This window comes from Amblyomma maculatum, chromosome 6, assembly GCF_055883805.1.
Source record: "Amblyomma maculatum isolate TAMU_Amacu chromosome 6, ASM5588380v1, whole genome shotgun sequence".
Taxonomy (NCBI): domain Eukaryota; kingdom Metazoa; phylum Arthropoda; class Arachnida; order Ixodida; family Ixodidae; genus Amblyomma; species Amblyomma maculatum.
In genome coordinates, this window is record NC_139349.1 from 114,882,832 (window position 1) to 114,901,621 (window position 18,790).

The 18,790-nt window shown below is 43.5% G+C and overlaps 1 protein-coding gene across 1 annotated transcript in view; it reads left to right on the forward strand.

Moving 5' to 3' along the window:
• Positions 1-1,755: 1,755 nt before the first annotated feature.
• Positions 1,756-18,790, forward strand: part of LOC146186631 (uncharacterized) — a 56,962-nt gene continuing 39,927 nt past the window's right edge. Inside the window, exon 1 of the mRNA XM_084608069.1 lies at positions 1,756-2,104. Within this exon, the coding sequence (XP_084464195.1) occupies positions 1,756-2,104 (349 nt within the window). The remainder of the gene's footprint in view (positions 2,105-18,790) is intronic.

Consider the following 18,790-nt stretch of genomic DNA (forward strand, 5'->3'; position numbering starts at 1 on the left):
CGATTTCACTACTCCTCATCTGGTTTTATCAGCATAATTTATGCAGCCACTTGGGTCACATTGACAAATACATCAGCAATAGATCTTATCATCACCAATATTAAAACAACTATTCACCGTGCCGGTGCAATTTCATTTGATGTAAGCGACCACAGTCTCGTGTTTGCGTTTTGTTTTTGTAGACCACAAACAATACGACAATGCACGACTCTTTTGTATTTCACCGTATCTCATCTGATGTCAATGGAATCATTTAAAAATAAAATTAGTGCGTGTGGTCGGTCTTTTATTCTTAAAAAGACATGCGCGGTCGAGGCACATTACGCTTTTATTGAAACATTAGTGCGCTTGTATGCAGAACATTTCTATTTCAAAACAAGCACACGATCCAAGAAAAAAAAAAACTAGATCATGCGATGTCCCAGGACAATGATAACACGTAAACACCGCTTGTACTATTCGTTTCCGCGCGCGCGTTAACCAGAGGCTTTGAAGGCATTGAGGAAGACAAAGAATAAACTGAATGCTGAAATTAAACGTGCAAAGCCTACGTATTATCACCTATTTGCAGATATACCTAGAGATTAACCTTATTTAGCTTGGAATGTAGTGAGCAAAGTATTGGGCTGCAGCACCCTACCTCAGCCCCAGATAAGAGCCTTGTTGACGGTAAACACCTCACCAACAAGTCGCTTGCTGATTCTTTAAGTAACCATTTCGTCAGCGCAGGAACGACAGTACAGCTCGGGACAAAAGATAAAAATATAATTTGCAGCCCTGTAATCAGTTTTTTTATGGAACCCATTGGCGAAAAAGAAGCATCCAGAACATTCATGAGTCTAAATAATAGCGTTGCTTTAGATTTTGATATTATACAAATTAAGCCGGTAAAGTACGTATTAGAATTGCTTCTTCCAGTGCTGGTGAAGATATTTAAATTAATTTTCGTATCTGGCGTCCTTCCTGCAGATATGAAATGTTCTAGAGTTTTGGTCATTTTCAAAGGTGATGATAAAAACATCGCGACTATTTACAGACCAATAAACATTATTCCCGTTTTCTCGAAAGGCCTGGAAAAGCTTATGTTCACACGTGTCATGAGATATTTTGCGCTAAACAATGTCTTTAGCTATTATTTACTCGGTCATAGTGAACGAAAATCAACAGAACCTGCTCTCGTAAGTTTTAAGGAAACTGTGTTGGATAATATTGATAAAAACGTTTTCACTCTTGGCATTTTCTGCAGATTTCAAGAAGGCTTTTAACTCTTCAAGAGACAGAATTCTCATAACAAAACTATCTCGGTATGAAGTCCTTGGCACACTTCAGAAAAAATGACTAAACTTGGGTAATCACCGATCCGACTTTCTAGCAGTCACTAATGGTGTTCTGCACGGAAGCCTGCTAGGACTGCTGTTATTTAATGTCTTTATCAATGATATTGTACAGATTGACCAATTCATTCGATTTATCATTTACGCCGACGACTGTTCTGCACTCATGCCCGGTCCAGATTCAAATGTGTTAAGAGAGCAATGCCAAAGCCTCCTTGTAAAGTTATCATCATGGTAAAAGTCAAACGGACTGAATGTCATTCCATCAAAAACTAATATAATAATTTTTAGATCCAAAAATAAAGCATATAATTTAAAACATCCTACAACCTATGTAGGCCTGAATATATAAATATTTGAGTCACATAAATTACTAGAGGTCACAAGAGGTCACAGTGGGCACGGCGGACCTGGGCCCAACATGTTGCTTACGAGGACGCTCTTCTACGTTCTGCAGGTTATCCTGGGTTCCGCCGCCTTACGAGCTGGGCACGTGTGGCCTGATGTCATCTATGGCTGCGATGGAAATCTACCTCACATCGACAACGCATCGGACTCGGTATCGTCATTTGATGACACTGTTCTACCAGCGACTGCATTCATCCATCGCACCGTGACGTCATCAGAGCATACGAGTATAAAAGCAGTGACACAAAAATTCACCTTCAGTGGGCACGGCGGACCTGGGCCCAACATGTTGCTTACGAGGACGCTCTTCTACGTTCTGCAGGTTGGTAGCTATTCGAGCACCATTCGTAGCGATTGCCGAGGTATCGTGGTCTTGCCGTGCCCCCGCCGTTGTCTTGCCTTGGCATATGAATGTTTTATTGCTTGCAAGTTGATCCTTTGTGGCGACATCGAAACGAATCCTGGCCCGACTCAAAAGGAAGTTATTGAACAAATTTTAGATGGCCAGTTGTCTCTTCAAGCCGAAATCAGTGAAATGAAAGCAGAGCTAGTTAAGACTGTAAATATGGTAAGTGATCTGCACAGCCTAATACAAAAAAAATGGAGAAAAAGCTGAACGAAACATCATCCTTCACCGAGCAACCGCAGGAAATACACACAACTTTGAAATCAATAGAGAATGTAATGGGTTTTCAAGCAAAAAAACTGATCGATCTCGAAGATCGAAGCCGACGGTCCAACCTCATAATTCACGGTATTACTGAGGAACCTAACGAAACAGAAGCTACGCTGAAAGATAAAATGATCAAAGAAGTTTTCGAGGACAAGCTTCAAGTCAGTTGCCAATCTATCGGGCGCATTCATAGGTTGGGGCGTCGGAACGACAAACGTCCTGTTATTCTCTGTTTACAGAATTTTGCAGAAAAAAAGACAATAATGGAAAATGTTACAAAGCTAAAAGGCTCAGGAATATCAATTCAGAATGATTATTCCCAGTCTACGCTACTGACACGAAAACTACTTTGGGATAGCGCGAAAGAAGAGAGGGATCAAAACAAAAGGTCACCCTCATTCACGACAAGCTCAAAGTGGATAAAGATATGTTTTTCTGGGATAAATCACAAAATAAACGCGTTAAGATATTGTACCAGGATAAGAGAGTAGATCAGCAGGACAAAGCATGACGAGAAGTGCAAGATCAGAACAAACGTTTGCGCATAATAAACATCAACGCGCGTAGTTTAGTTAATAAGACAGACATGTTCAAATAAGAGCTATTACACCATGATCCGCACGTTGCAGTAATTACTGAGACATGGCTTCACAGTGATGTGAATGATGAGGACGTTTTCCCTCCCTCTTCTACTGTATTTCGAAAAGACAGCGAATCTAGGGGTGGTGGAGTGGCTGTCCTAAATAAGAAACAAATTGAAGCTGTTTTGCAAGATGACGTACATGATATTGAATGCCTGTGTGTGAAACTCTCCTGTTGGGGACAAAACTTTGTTTTATATGCTGTTTTAGACCCCCTAGTTCTGGAACTGACTACCTAACTAAACTACAAAATCATCTCTTACAGTACCAAAACATTAAAATTTTATTGATGGGTGACTTCAACTTACCAGGTGTGGATTGGGAACTTCTTTATTGTCTCGGTGCTTGCACAAAGCAAGCCAGCATATTGTTTAAAATAATGCTTACCCACAACCTGACGCAAATAGTTCATGAACCAACCCGTATTGTCGGTCCCACGAATTCATTGTTAGATTTGCTGTTCGTCCCTCGCGACATCGTGAATTTTACGGTTTCTGTGGAACAAGGCCTGTCTGACCACCACTTGGTTAGTGCTTCCTTTCCTCTAGTACGGCAAACAAAAAAGAAACACTTATCTTCACGTTACTTTAAAGATTATTCGCGTGCCAATGACGCGTCTATCATTGAACATCTCGAAACTTCCCTTGTTGATTTCGATGACGCCGATGTCTGCGCACTCTGGGACAGTTTCAAAAAAATCTGTTCGTATTGTATCAATACTTTTGTACCTAACAGGCACAAAAAAGAAAGAAAGGAAACGCCATGGATGACACGCGGTATAATTCAAATGAGGCGAAGGGTAAAATGGTACAAGAAAAAACGCGCAGATCCTCATGTGCTAAAGGAATTACTGGACAATCTAGCACGTGCCTTACGTGATTCAAAAGATTATTTCTTCAACACATCCCTTCAAAACTTTATAAAAACCGAGCCAAGTAAGTTTTGGAATTACATTAGTGAAAAAAAGAAAGCAGTCACACAAATATTGGTGGACAACACTACGGTATGTGATCCAAAGGCTATTACTGAACATTTTAATAGTTATTTTCAAAGTGCATTTTCTGCTCCGAGCACAGGTACCGACAATAGCCGAGTGTATTACCCCGCCGAAGTGAATTTTATTACTTATCCTGGTGTCCTTTCAATGTTGCTGAACTTGAAAACCAAAACGTCATGTGGCCCTGACAACATTCCAAACGCATTTCTGCGACGCTATGCCGAAACTCTGGTTCAATTCCTCGTAATAATTTTTCGCGCTTCAATGTCATTGGGTAAAATACCCGATGACTGGAAGACAGCCCGAATTGTTCCCGTTTATAAAAAAGGGGACCGTCTTCTCTTGCAGAACTACCATCCCATATCATTGACGTCCCCATGCTGTAAACTATTAGAACATATAGTTGCACATTGTGTGAACGAATTTTTAGAAAAAAATCACGTGCTATCTAGCTTCCAGCACGGGTTCAGAAAAGGACTCTCGACGGTAACACAGCTAATTACAGTAATAAATTCATTTGCTTCCTCTATAGATAATAAAGGCCAAATCGATGCAATATTTTTGGATTTCAGCAAAGCATTTGACAAAGTTCCTCATGATAAACTAATTTTTAAAATGAAAGAAATTGGCATTCCTGATACTTTAGTAACATGGATTAATGCATACTTAAAAGACCGCAAACAGTTTGTTGAAGTGGGGGGACAACGTTCGGGCTGTCTCCCAGTTTCATCCGGTGTTCCCCAAGGAAGCGTTCTGGGCCCTCTGCTTTTCCTTTTGTATGTCAATGATATTGTTGAAGTTGTTAACCCACCAGTGCAAATTCAATTGCTTGCTGACGATTGTATTCTATACAGAGAAGTTACAAATAGGGAAGATCAATGTGACCTGAACAGTGCCTTGAACAACGTTTTCGAATGGTGCGACCGATGGGACATGATTCTGAATGCCGATAACCCGAAAAACCAAACGTCATAGCTACACATATAAATTAGGCTCTCTCCCTCTTCAACAAGTATCCAACTACAAATACCTAGGAGTAACCATAAGTAGCAATCTATCGTGGAACTTCCACATAAACAATATCTGCTCTGCTGCATTTAGAAAATTGTGCTGCTTAAGACATAAACTAAACAATGCTCCTTCTAACATTAAGCTACTTTGTTATTCTTCATTAATTAGACCTAAACTCGAATATGCATGCATAGTGTGGGACCCGTATACTAAATCTAACGTAAAAAATCTGGAAAGAGTACAGAGAAGAGCTGTCAAGTTTATTTTTAATAAATATGCAAGGTCTGACTCCCCAACCACTTTAATGGGGACAAATAAAATTGAACGACTTGAACATCGAAGAAGAAAGCTTAGATTAAAGTTTATTTATCAGTTATTACATAACAAACTCGGTTTGAATCCGTCATTATACTTAACGCCGGCACCAACCAGACAAACTCGTCAACACCATCCCCGTCCCCTAATCCCTATATTCGCTAGAACAGACACTTACAAATTTTCGTTCTTTCAACGCACGATAACAGATTGGAATCAGCTAGTTAATCCATTGTCCCTTGAGTTTTAACCAATTGCTGCTATACTGTGTTGTCTTTTTTTTTTTTTTAAGTGTTGCGTTTTCTTTTGTACCTTGATTGACTTGTTCAGCCACCCTGCTTGGACTCAGTGTCCGCAGTATTTTGTAAATAAGTAAATAAATAAATAAAATTAACAATAGTCGAAACTGGGACTTGCATGTTGTAGACATATTCAAGAAAATTTCTAAGACAGTTGGCACTGTCTCACGTTGCCGCACGATCCTTCAGATGTAAATTAAACTGTAAATATAGAAAGCATTATTCGCTTCCAGTATCTACTACTGCCATCTCTTCTGCGTAACCACAGCAAATAATAATATAACATGCAGAAAATATTTATCCTGCAATAAAAAAAAACAAATCCTCCAGTGCATTGCAAGCCACCATTACCTCTCTCACTCCAGTCCCTTGTTAGCAACCTATAATATCATCTCCGTGTCGTGCGTGTACGAATTTCTTATATTAAGCTGATTTTATCGTTCGCGAGGCTTCTTCCATGACTCCTTGATTGTCACCGCGTTATAAATCATTACGAAAACACCAAGAAGCTCTAAACTTTGGTTCACCCTGCGCTTGCGCACTAATTATAAAAACCAGTCACTAAAACGTAGCCTCCCAACACTACTAAATATTTACAGTTATGTTATTAAGCCAACGCCAAAGCAGTTGAGGAACCCATTTCTTAACTTGTAAGAATAAAAATCGCATGAACAATGTAGTCAGTGTTGTCTAATGCAACACATTCGTTGAGGTGGTTCAGCCCATCGTACAATCTAATGCGCTTGCTTTCTACATTTGTTGCCTTTTACTAAACTTACATATGTACTGCGGCGTTTTAAATACTCCATAACTGAGAACTTTCTGCCATTGCAAGTGGTATCAGCTGTTATGTATTTGGAATCCTTTATCTGTGATTTGTTTTATATATTGTATATCTTGATTGTTGAACGCTTGTGTAGCGCATGTGGGAACACGTTGGTTTTCGTTGTTCTGGCTCTGTTAAATTGAATTGTTTTCACGCTCACAACGCCCTACCTTTATTTTTATTCTGTAATGGGCACCTAGACCTCTTCAAGCTGCCTCAAGGAGCTTTTAGCCCAAATGCTACTACCAACAAGCACCTGATGAAAATAAATGATTCGATATCATTTAATTTTTACTAACACTACCGGACAGGCCATGAGCTTGTTCAGATAAGAAAAATATTGCGACGGAGCATGTCATTCACGTTTTCTTCAATTACGCTTAGTTTGGAGAGAAACCTGAGTTACCTTAGGTAAAGTTGCCGCAGTGTGCAATACTAGTCCTTCCCAGTGGCAGGGAAGTGGCATCAAAAATCTCTTGGTGGTTTCGAAGCAATATCAGCAATTCTTGGTGTTGGTTCGGCGTGAGGTTCGGATTTATCGTTTTTGACGGAACAGACAGAAAGACGTCTTGAAGAAACGGGTTTCTGAGGCAGAGGAGCGGTGAGCACTATCAGGGAAATAGGTTGAACATCCACAGCGCAAGGGAGTGAAGTTCCATTGCGCAGCGCGAGGTATTTACGTGAAGTGTTCGTGGCCGCCACTATCGCTGGGCCGCTGCGAAACAGAACAAGACTTGATGGAAACAGAATCCGCGTGCAAGATGGCAATGAGCCTGTGCGCTGAGTACGTCATGTCAGTGATACGGTCAGAAACAACGCTGAGTATAGTTTTTCGCTCTGATGAGACAATTATTTTTCACAACTCCGCGAATAAAACAAGGAAAGAGCGAGAAACATAGTAACAAACACACAAGATACACTCGTTCTGTCCTCCTTTTATTCAAGCGGTTTTGAAAAATGAATGATTTACACCAGCTAGCTCGCCAGAATACAATTATGATGAGACAAAACAGTATCAGCTATGGCAGTGAGGGGATGATGTCGGTCAGGAAAGCCAGACGAAAATGACACAATCGCTGCAACAAACGAACGCTGAAGCGTTTGACAAAACATTTCATCCAAAAATCATCAGATACGCACAATGCGAGGGCACTGCGCTCTATACTTGGTGGCAGGCGAAGTCGATAACAACACGCAAAGTACTCTCAGCTGAAGGGTGCAGAGGGACGACATTTTTTTCAAGAAGTTCAGGCCCATCATATATGGTGTCGTCACTTTCCGCTGACGGTAGCCAATCAGTGTGAATGACAGAAACTGCAGCCCCTGTGTCCGTCAGATTTGACCAGTAGTCCTTCAGCTTTCATATTGTATGGACATTATGAAGGACTTCATGAAGCTCCAAGTGCAGTTTTTAGTGCGGAAAATGCATCTCTTTGTTTTCCGAATGGCGGATAGGATGAGTTGTTGCAAGCCGAAGTGGGGAAACTCAGCTGCGGTATGGAGATGGGGAAAGGCGTCGGGAAGCGTAGGTCCCACTAGGCTCAGACGACGGTACAGGCGGCGGAGTGTATTGGCGAAGGGGTCTGTGATGAGGCCGGCGTTGATAATAGGAATACGAAGGTAGGTCACTTTTGAAGGCGTCGTAATCACGGCGCTCTTTCTGAAGGCGTCGATGACAGAAGCGGGAGATATGTCTTCTGATTTCATTGTTGTAGCACAGTGTTAGGCAGGGGAACTAAGACGCGCAATAAGGTGGCGCAGGTTGAGCCATCGCCATTGCGTGGATGTGGTTGTAGGGCGGTGCTAGACGGGGTGGTAGTGCAAAAAGAGGGTATACGGTTCTGCGACGTGAGCGGAAGGCGGCGGGTGCAGGAGAGTCAGATGCGATAGTGTGGGTGATTGTTGCCAACTACTGCTTAATGATGGTGCAGAGAACGACGTCATTAGAAAATGCAAAAGAATGATCGCACCAGTGCCGGCAAAAAAAGTTTGACGGATTGGAGATCAAGGATGACCGCTCCAATCAGTGCTCGCAGATCGAGGTCAGCAAAGGTTGGGCAAGTATACGAAGCCGGGTTGCAGTCGGGAGGACTGAAATCTGGTCAAGGCGTTGGCAGGTGGTAATGATGGAATCAACACATGCATGATTCTGCTCAACAATGCTGTTAAAAGCCACAGAATGTTTCCCTTTCAGGACATGGTGTATGTGTTCAGTTTCCAGCATAATCATCAGCCTGACTATACCCACTGCAGGGCGAAGGCCTCTCCCATATTTCTCCACTTAACCCGGTTCTGTGCTAGCTGCATCCACTTGACCCCCGCGAACGTTTTAACCTCATCTGCCCACCTAGCTTTCTGCAGTCTCCTGCTACGCTTTACTTCTCTTGGAATCCAGTTTGTTACCCTAAGCGACCGTCAGTTATCCTCTCTTCGCACTACATGTCCTGCCTATGCCCGTTTCTTCTTCTTACTTTCCACTAGAATGTCGGTAACTTGAGTTATTTCTCTCACCCACTCAGCACGCTTTATATCTCTTAATGTTACCCCTACCATGTTTCGTTCCATAACCCTCTGGGATGTCCTCAACTTAAGTAGAACCCTCTTGGTCAGCCTCCACGTTTCAGCCCCATAGGTGAGTACAGGTAAGATGCAACTGTTGTATACTTTCCTCGTGAGTGATACCGGTAAGCTGATAGTCATAATCTGCGAGTGCTTGCCAAATGCGCTCCATCCCAATCTTATTCTTCTTGTTATTTCCTTTTCATGGTCCGGATCTGCGGTTACCACCTGTCCTAAGTAGACATAATCGCCTACTACTTCCAGTACTTCGCTACCTAATGTAAACTGCTGTACCTTCCCGAGGCTGTTGAACATTGCCTTAGTCTTCAGCATATTGATTTTCAAACCTACCTTTCTACTTCCCCTGTTTAGGTCATCAATCATTATTTGCAGTTCATCTCCCGAGTTGCTTAGCAAGGCAATGTCATCAGCAAATCGCAGATTACTGAGGTATTCTCCATCTACCCTTATCCCTAACTGCTCCCATTCCAAGTTTCTGCATATTTCCTCTAAACAAGCTGTGAATAGTAATGGGGAGATTGTGTCTCCTTGCCTAACACCATTCCTTATGGGAATTTTGTTATACTTTCTTTATGCAGAACTATGGTTGCTGTGCAGCCACTATATATATCTTCCAGCACTTTCTCGTACGGCTCGTCTACCCCATGATTTCGCAATGCCTGAATCACCGCCGATGTTTCAACTGAGTCAAATGCTTTTTCGTAATCAATGAATGCTATGTATAAGGGCTGGTTATATTCCGAGCATTTTTCTATCACCTGATTGATGGTATGGATATGATCGATAGTAGAGTACCGTTTCCGAAAACCTGCTTGATCCTTTGCTTGATTGCAGCCTAAGGTAGTCCTCATTCTATTAGCGATTACCTTAGTAAACACCTTATACGTAACAGACAGTAAGCTGATTGGTCTGTAATTTTTAAGGTCCTTAAAGTCCCCTTTCTTATGAATGAGGATAATGTTTGCATACTTCCATGGTTCCGGTACCATCGATGACACCAGGCACTGCGTATACAGGGTGGCCAGTTTTTCTAGCACGATACCCCCCCCCCCCCCCCCGTCTTTTAGCAAATCTGTAGTTATATGATCCTCTCCAGCTGATTTCCCCCTTTCATAGTTTCTAATGCTTTCTTGACATCGTCCTTCGTCAGTGGTGGAACGTCTGACTGTTTTTCTCTGCCGTCCGTCTCGTTACGGTCCTGGCTACTTTAGCTGCTGTAGAAATCAGTATAGAACTCCTCGGCTACTTTGACTATCTTGTCCATATTCGTGATGACGTTGCCCGCCTTGTCCCTTATTGCATACATCTGGTTTTTGCCTATGCCCAATTTCTTCTTTACCGCTTAAAGGCTCTCCCGTTCTTTACAGCATGCTCAATTTTCTCCATGTTATACTTCCTTATATCAGCCACCTTGCGCTTATTGATATCTCGGCCAATTCGATCTGGTCTGTTGGATTGGAAGCTTTCATACTCTGGCGTTTCTTAATCAAATCTTTCGTCTCCTTAGACAGTTTACCGGTATCCTCTCTAACTATCCTACCGCCTACTTCTACCGCACACTCAGTAATGATATCTCTGAAATTATTGTTCATTGCTTCTAAGGTAATGTCGTCATCCCCGGTTAGAAGCTGAATATCTATTCTGTAGCGAGATCCTGAATTCTTCTGCCCTCCCCCTCACCGCTAATTCGTTGATGGGTTTCTTTCTTACTAATCTGTTGCGTTCCTTCTTCAGATTTAGGCTAATTCGGGACCTCACCATCCTGTGGTCACTGCATCGCCCTTTCCCGATTACCTCTACATCTTGCACAATGGCGGGGGTTGAACACATTATGAAGTCAATTTCATTTTTAGTCTCCCCGTTAGGACTTTTCCATGTCCATTTCCGGTTCTTCCGTCTGCTGAAGAAGGTATTCATGATTCTCAACTTATTACGCTCTGCAAACTCACCTAGTAGCTCCCCCCGGCTATTTCTAGAACCAATGCCATAGTCACCTACTTCCTGGTCTCCTGCCTGCTTTTTCCCTACTTTGGCATTGAAATCGCCCATTAGTACAGTATACTGAGTTTTTACTTTGCGCATTGCCGATTCTACATCTTCGTAGAAGCTTTCAACTGCCTGGTCATCATAACTACATGTAGGTGCATAGACCTGTACAACCTTCAGTTTATACCGCTTATTGAGCCTAATTACGGTGACTGCCACCGTCTCATTAATACTATAGAGTTCATCTATATTACCCGCTATATACTTATTGACAAGGAAACCTACTCCTAATTGTCGCCTCTCTGGTAAGCCTCGATAACACAGTACATGCCCATCCTTCAGTACAGTATATGCCTTATTCGGCCTCCTAGCCTCACTAAGGCCTATGACATCCCGTTTCATACCTTCTAGTTCCTCTAACAGCACTGCTAAGCTAGCTTCACTAACTAGGGTTCTAACGTTAAACGTTGCCAGGGTCAATTTCCAACGGAGGCCTGTCCAGCGGAGCCAGAAGTTCTTAGCAGCCCCTGCTGCGTCACAGGTCTGACCGCCGCCGTGGTGAGTTGTGCCGCAGCCGTAGCCGCTCGTGACCGAGGGCCGGGGTTTTATGGAGCTTGTCATGAGAGGTTGTGGCCAATTACTGGACCAGGGTGGCCAACTCCTGTTCTGGTGAGGGAGTGCGTTGACGGAGGTGTTCACCGGCATCAGGTCGCACCCCAAACCTGTTTATGCAATTCCATCGACACACGGATTTTTTTTTTAATCCGGTGGAGAATTGCGCGGCACCGGGATTTGAGCCCCGGTCCTCTTGCATGCGAGGCGGATGTTCTGCCGCTGCGCCACCGCTGCACTCCAGCGTAGTGGGACTATATCGCCGGCAAAGTACAACTACTTCCTCTATGTAAGACGCATATGATTCATAGGGACATTGACGTCAGGAAGCGAGCTTTTTCTTCGCGACCTCAGTCCGAACAGTCAGATCAGCGAACTATTGACGGAACTGCCGCTTGAATGTTGGCCAGTTAGTGGTGTGGCGCTCGCCTCTTTTGTGTACGAGTTTCTGGCGACCTCGATGAGGTAGAAAGAAACGTTCAGAAATTTTGAGGCATCGTCCCACCTGTTGTAGGCACTGTAGCTTCATAGGTGTTGAGGCAATCTTCCAGGTCTTATATCGCTACAACCAGCGAACACCGCCGAGTCGTGTTGTCGTATGGGCGCGGTAGGAGGGGATGGGACAGCCGAGGTAGAAGGTACGGCCGGTTCAGAGCTGCTCTCGGTTGACATGACGACGGTGTCAGGTGCTATACGGCGACAAGAAGGCTGCTCGCTCCAGCGAGAGGCAGGGTGAAAGACAGCAAGGAGATCATGTTTCGCCTACACGACGTGTGAAAGAAGGCCAGGTAGGGACGGCAATGCAAGGTATGCCGTGTTTGGCGTTTATTCTGGTGGCTGGAACAGAGGCGCGTGCCGCAGGCGGAGCCGCGGGATGATGACGATGGCATGTACAAGTGAAAGAATAAATTGCATGTAAGGCTCAAAATATACAGATAAACACTCACGGTCGTGCTGCGAATGTACTGAAGAATAATAAAAGTGATGAAGTGAAGCGCATCTGCTAATCTTCACTGCACTGACAGGCAATGCCACGTGCGTCGTATAACGCCAATTGTACAAGTTTCAACGTGAACGCTACTCGCCCTTGGAACAAAACCTTCTAACTATAATAAATGCGTTTTCAGAGAAAAGAATTTCCTCGCTCATTTGGTGCAGATATATTTTGTTCATGATACTCACAGTAAATGACCGTTCTGCTCCTTTTCATATATTGACTGCAGTGACTGCAGTGTATTGAATCATTGTTAGTATTGTAAAGGAATGAAAAAAAAAAAAGACTACATGCGAAAAACCTGCAGGTAGATGGAATCAAAGCAATTTATTTTTTATAATTGTACCTGCTTCTCGTGTTTCTAATTATCAATGCCGATCTGCTAGCATAGATAGCATGAGAGCACGAAAAAAAAAAAAACCCGCGCGAGCAGGGGATAACAGTGTGTGAATACATTTAAGTATCTTCTGACGAGTGTCAGGGCTGGTTATCGCAAGAAAAAAAAAACATGAGCGCCGTGTGTCCCAAACGGCCGTCCGAATTTTCGAACTTACTCGCGTTTTTTAACTTGGCGTGCGTTGAAAGAGGTCTTTTGTTGAGGTGGGGATATCCTAACGGTTGGCTCAGCTAAGCGTCTTTTCCTAAATGCGGAGAACTCCCAATTTTTCCGACTTGGCAAATCGCTTGTATAAAGGTTATCATACGGCACACATCTTAGTGAGCACATCAATGAAGGAGCAAAAAAAAAAACCCCTTTTCATTATGTTTTGTGAGCGCCCTCCAGATCCCGGATTCGCAGTCACTCTGGTTATTAGGCAAAAAACACAGCTTATAGGAACAGGTGACAAAAGCCAGCCTTCCATGCCTAGAAAACTCATTGGGAAATAAGCCCGGGGACAGCCACGCCCGTGGACACAATTCTTTTTCATTTCCATCCGATACCGTACGTTAGGAACAATAAGAATGCAAGCTGCCCCACAGCTCTTTTATCTGGGTGCAGTCGTTATTGCTGCCATCTGCTCTTTGTCAGACCAGTACAAAAGGAAGATATTGATCATCTATCGATTGCGCCTCCTTCTGTTCGGTGGTACTCCACTGCGTGGTCGGTATAGTGTGAAGCCAGATACGTAGATATATAAAATTAATGTGATTTCTGCAACGGCAGTGTCCGGAAAATACTGCAAATGAAATATCACCTAATTTAATAGCACAGTTCCCGAAGCATGTGCTTTTCAGGGCAACCGCCGTTTTCAGTCGCCGAACTACTACAGTGACTAAACGAGAGCACCAAGAACGGCCTACATTTGTCCTCTACCTGTACTGCCTGTTATGTCTTTCTTCTTCTACACATATAACATACGGGTCAATATTATCTTCGATGGAGGCCTCAAAAATAAGTCGTTTGTAGTTAGAGCTCTCAAAACCTCTAAACGTAGAACACAGAATGCCGTCAACTCGGCGCAGAAAATTTATGGTTTCCGCACTCATTCACTGAGACCTGGCAGGTTTTGGGTCTGGGTAGTGTTACCGGCATTGGCGACGTTTTCTTGGGAAGGATCGACCTTCATCTTAACAAACAGCCTGACAGGATTCGTGCCGCTTCAGAACCTACCGCAGTGGAAAAAGCATACATAACATTACCTTCCCCTTCATCTGCGCAATTGTTGAAATCGATATTGCCTCCTCATTAGGTTATCGACCAATTTTGACTTTGCTAAAATGAAGGGCGCCTTTCATTATTTTTACCATGTTTTCATGTATTTATTGGATACGCAGTTTATCCCTTGCTTTTCAATTTTTCCTGGAATCAACTCAAATAGGCATCGCACATTTTCTGATTATCTGAAGTCAATATAAGCGCACGACATTCATTTTTTTGTCAGTGATCATTGATAAAAGGGGAATGTTTTCCTCCATACTTATTGCGTTTCACAGACTAGCATTGTCTCCCTACTATGTATGAGAATTTTGTCTCTATACTAAGAACCTTAACTGCAAATGCTTCTCTTTCTTGCCTACTTTCTAACAGAGTATGAAACAATATAAATGGCCATTATAAACAGCAAACCTGGAAGGCAGCAAACCGCAGTAATACTCCTCTAAAAAATGTGCTCCAGTTTACCGTAGAATTCACCTTGCCTTGAGAAATGTCATTAAAAGTTCTGTCGTCAATCAATTAGCGATACCACTTGCATTAGTTGTGATCGAAATGGTCGCTTCCGCAGAACCGCTCGATTTTATGCGTAGAGCTTAACACAATAAAATCCACAAAAGTTTCAAGGGCTAATTAGGTGCTTTAGGGGAAAAAGGGCTCGAGGTAGGTGTTGCCCACGGCGCGAAACATTATTTCGCTCCGCCCAGCCAGGCGTCGAGTTCAAATAGTTCCGACAAATCGGGAGAAGTTGTACACAGCTGGCGGCGTAGTGCGCGGGTTTATAGTCTCGCGAACGCCTGGGAGTCCACTCGCGGTAACCGCTCAATAGGCGGCACCAGCTCTCGGATGTCGCGCCATGACGTCACGGCCTGCTCGCTGGGCCACGTGGCCTTAGACGAGGTTTCAAAAGAAGCTGCGATCGACTAGCGAGCGCGAGTCTCCGCCACAGTGCGGTCGAAGATGCGTCTCCGAGTTTGTGCTTCTTTCTCCGCAGCCTAGCCGTGTCTGCGGCCATGAGACAACTGACACCGAATCGCACTCTCTCTATAGTGCGGCAAAAGAATTGGAGTCGCGGTGCCATCCTATGCCGGCAAATTCATCACGCGTGATTTGCTGAATGGACATCCTACATCAGCGGAATCAGGGATACGTCCAGCACGTGTGGTGTGGTTTCCAGTGGCTTCTTTATTTCTTTTTCTACCAAATGGAAAGCACGGCGTTTAATGGGATCACCGGGGCCCGGTAGCGCCTTGAGCTTGTTCTTCCACTTCGTGGAGGAACAGTGCCTCAAACAGCCTTTCAAGCAATGAAGCCAGGACCACGTGCTCCGCTCTTCCTGCTAGTGTTCTATTTCCTAGGTAAGTCACCTTACGCACGCTTCACGCGGGCCTCTTGAGCTTCCTTTGTCAAAAATATACGAGATTTATTGGGATTATGAGAAACATGCTTTACCTCTGGAGACGACATTTTCCGGCAGGTTTTCGGAATCGTAGCAACAATACTGCGGTCTGACTTTTTTTGTTTGCCGCCAAGCAATTTTGATTGAAAGGGCAGTTTATGTAACATATCGATCCAGTAAAATCACAAAGAAACACAAGAAGAGAAGTACACGCGACGGCGCTGAACTACCAACTAAAATTTATTGGAAGAAATGGCCTCCAAAAGAACCAATTGGCATATGCGTATCAAACGCTCAAAAGACGACAAGTAAGACTCGATGTAATATCATATCGAGTCTTGGTTATCCTCTCGTGAGCGTTTGATACGCATATGCCATTTGATTCTTTGGCAGGCCGTTTCTTCCAGTGAACCTCAGTTGGTAGTCCAGCGCTGTCCCGTGTACTTCTCTTCTTGTGTTTCTGTGTCTCTCTGATTCATTATGTTATATACGCACCAACTATCACGGTAGGTTCCCCTTGTTAACGACAATTGATGTATCATTAATTAGAAACACATCATGTAGAATGCAGCATTTGCGAGTTTATTAAAGCAGGACGCAAATGATAGTTAAAATCTAGAATATGAATGCGCATGTGCTTCTCCGGTCGACACACTGCAATTTGCCTCTCGTGAAACCTGATTTTCAGACATGTTATTAAAATTGTCCAATTAGCGAAGTCTTCGTTTCCGTCTGTACATTTGACCGACACCATTTTTGAAGCCCGTCAGACTCAAATAAGCAGCTTATAACGTGAAATAAAAAAAATTCAAATGGAAGATTTATTTGCAAACAATGGGCGTTTTGTTGTCAGTGAAATATAAGTTGTTCGATGCACGAGTTTAAAAAGTATATGTAGAGAGAATAACTTTATAAGGCTTGTACTGGGCTTATATTAACATAATTATTACTGCGGAAGCGGAAAGCGTCCTTCGTTTCAAGAGGAAATTTCGTAACTTCTTTGCAGTTATATATAGTTCACTATTGAAATAATGCCGAGGTTGAAAGAAAGCACGTGTTGTTGTGCCGCAGGAATATGGCCCGTAGCTCACGTCACCTGTTTCGGGATCGCAAGCTGCCTACTCCCTTTTCGGTAGCAATGAACCAGAGTCAGCATCGACGCTACGAACAAAGGCATCTTTATACGCTATAAGCAAAGCATTATTTACAGCAAATCGGCACGGTGGCCGAGGACTACAAGCTAGACACAACTGTAGTTGCAAAGCGAAGGCCGGGCCGGGGAGAGAATGACGCGTCCCCTCCTTACGAGCGGCACGGCACTCGACTAACGCTTGTAGAGGTCTCGATCTCCAGAGGCTGTGTGCTAGCCTCTATAGCCTTGAAAAGCCATAGGCCCTCACATCGTCCAATCCGGAAGCAGCATTGGGCGGCGGCCCGAGAGGTCCAATCCGTGAGCGCTCTGATTGTTAGCTTCGAATCTGAGCGGCGGGAAGGCGACTCGCCGCTATGGAACTGGTGGAACTGGCGGGGCGCCAGTCTGAAGTTTTTCGGGCATATTTCAACAAGTTGCTCACCAACGTTTTTTTGAACGTTGGTGAGCCCTTATACTGCCATTTGGAGCAGCATAAGGGCTCGCGAATGGGATGTTAGCAGGAGAAGCTTGACGTTCGGTTGAGCAGAATCCAGGTGGCTTGCTCAGGCACAGCAGCGTACTTACCGCCGAAGCATAATTCAAGGGTGCCGCTATAGACAAGGCCGATAGTATGCGCTCAGCTGCACGCGTGGCAATTTCTGGGAGTGTTTGTCAGACGTTTCCCAGTGATATATTTGATGAAACAAGGCTGAAGCATTTGGAATCGTATTTGACGCTCAAAGCCAGTCTTTGTATAAGAAGGTGCAGTTAGTGCGCGAATGTCTGCCCTGGGGCCGTTCTGCCATACCTTGACCATGAATTTATTTTTTATTTCAACGCCTAGTTTTATCTCGAAACATATGGGGCCATGCTAACCATTTCTGTGTTTAAAAGTTGGTGGTTTGTTATCATATTTACTTATGCACGCATGCTGGCACAGAAAAAGAGAAGGTAGCTTAAAATATTACTTTTCTCCAAAAATAAACACGAAACATTTTCAAGCCAATATTACAATTCTATATTTGATTTTGAAATCAAACTTCGTACGCACCACGCAGTACATGACGTTTTCCATGCTGTGAACACAAAGTACGTATTTTCGCCGGACCTGCTTACACCTTTACTAGCAGTCTCACCGTTTAGAAGTCCTGGTTCTAGCTATTGTCTTATTCATGCCCGACAATATCGCTCTTCGTCAGTACGGCTGCTTGCGTTCTAAAAAAGTTTTTCCGACTGTCAACACAACACCTTATCAACTTCCAGCTTAACAGTTCTCTAACATCGCTGCACAGGGAGGTTACCGATTAATTTGGTGCATTGAAGGCTTCAGCAGTGCACAATAAAGCCCAGAGGTATACCACAGAGATAATTCCCGCTAAAAGCAGCCACATCCGCTTTGACTGGAATGTAGATGGGAGAACGGCACTGATCATTTTCCCGTTGGAGACAAATGTGCACTCGGCGTCAATTAGCATGAATAAATTTTGGAGAAAAACGTGCTCTCGGCGATACTAAGCAGGAATAATTTTGACACAGTTAAGAGAAATGCGGAAATTGGGGTTAATACCGTTTTATTCTTGTTCCCTGCATACCGTCAAACTTTAGGCACAAAGCTTCCAGGTAAGAGAACCAGATATGTCATCAGCAATGAACTATTTCCGACTTACAAGTTTTCATTTATATAGCACAAGAAATATAGAAATGCGACGAATTGGCTTTAGTGAAGCAATGTTAATATTAACGCTTCCGATCATTACCAATAGCACGTGATGGAAAAAGTGTCCGTATTTCGGCGAATACGTTTTCACAAAACGTTCACTCTGCTAACGGTATCTAGACGTGTGCACGCCCACTCTTCAGAGCTATCCTACATTTAAGTGAAGGACACTTTGGTGTAATGAGACAGAGGTAAGACAGGCGCTACGAATA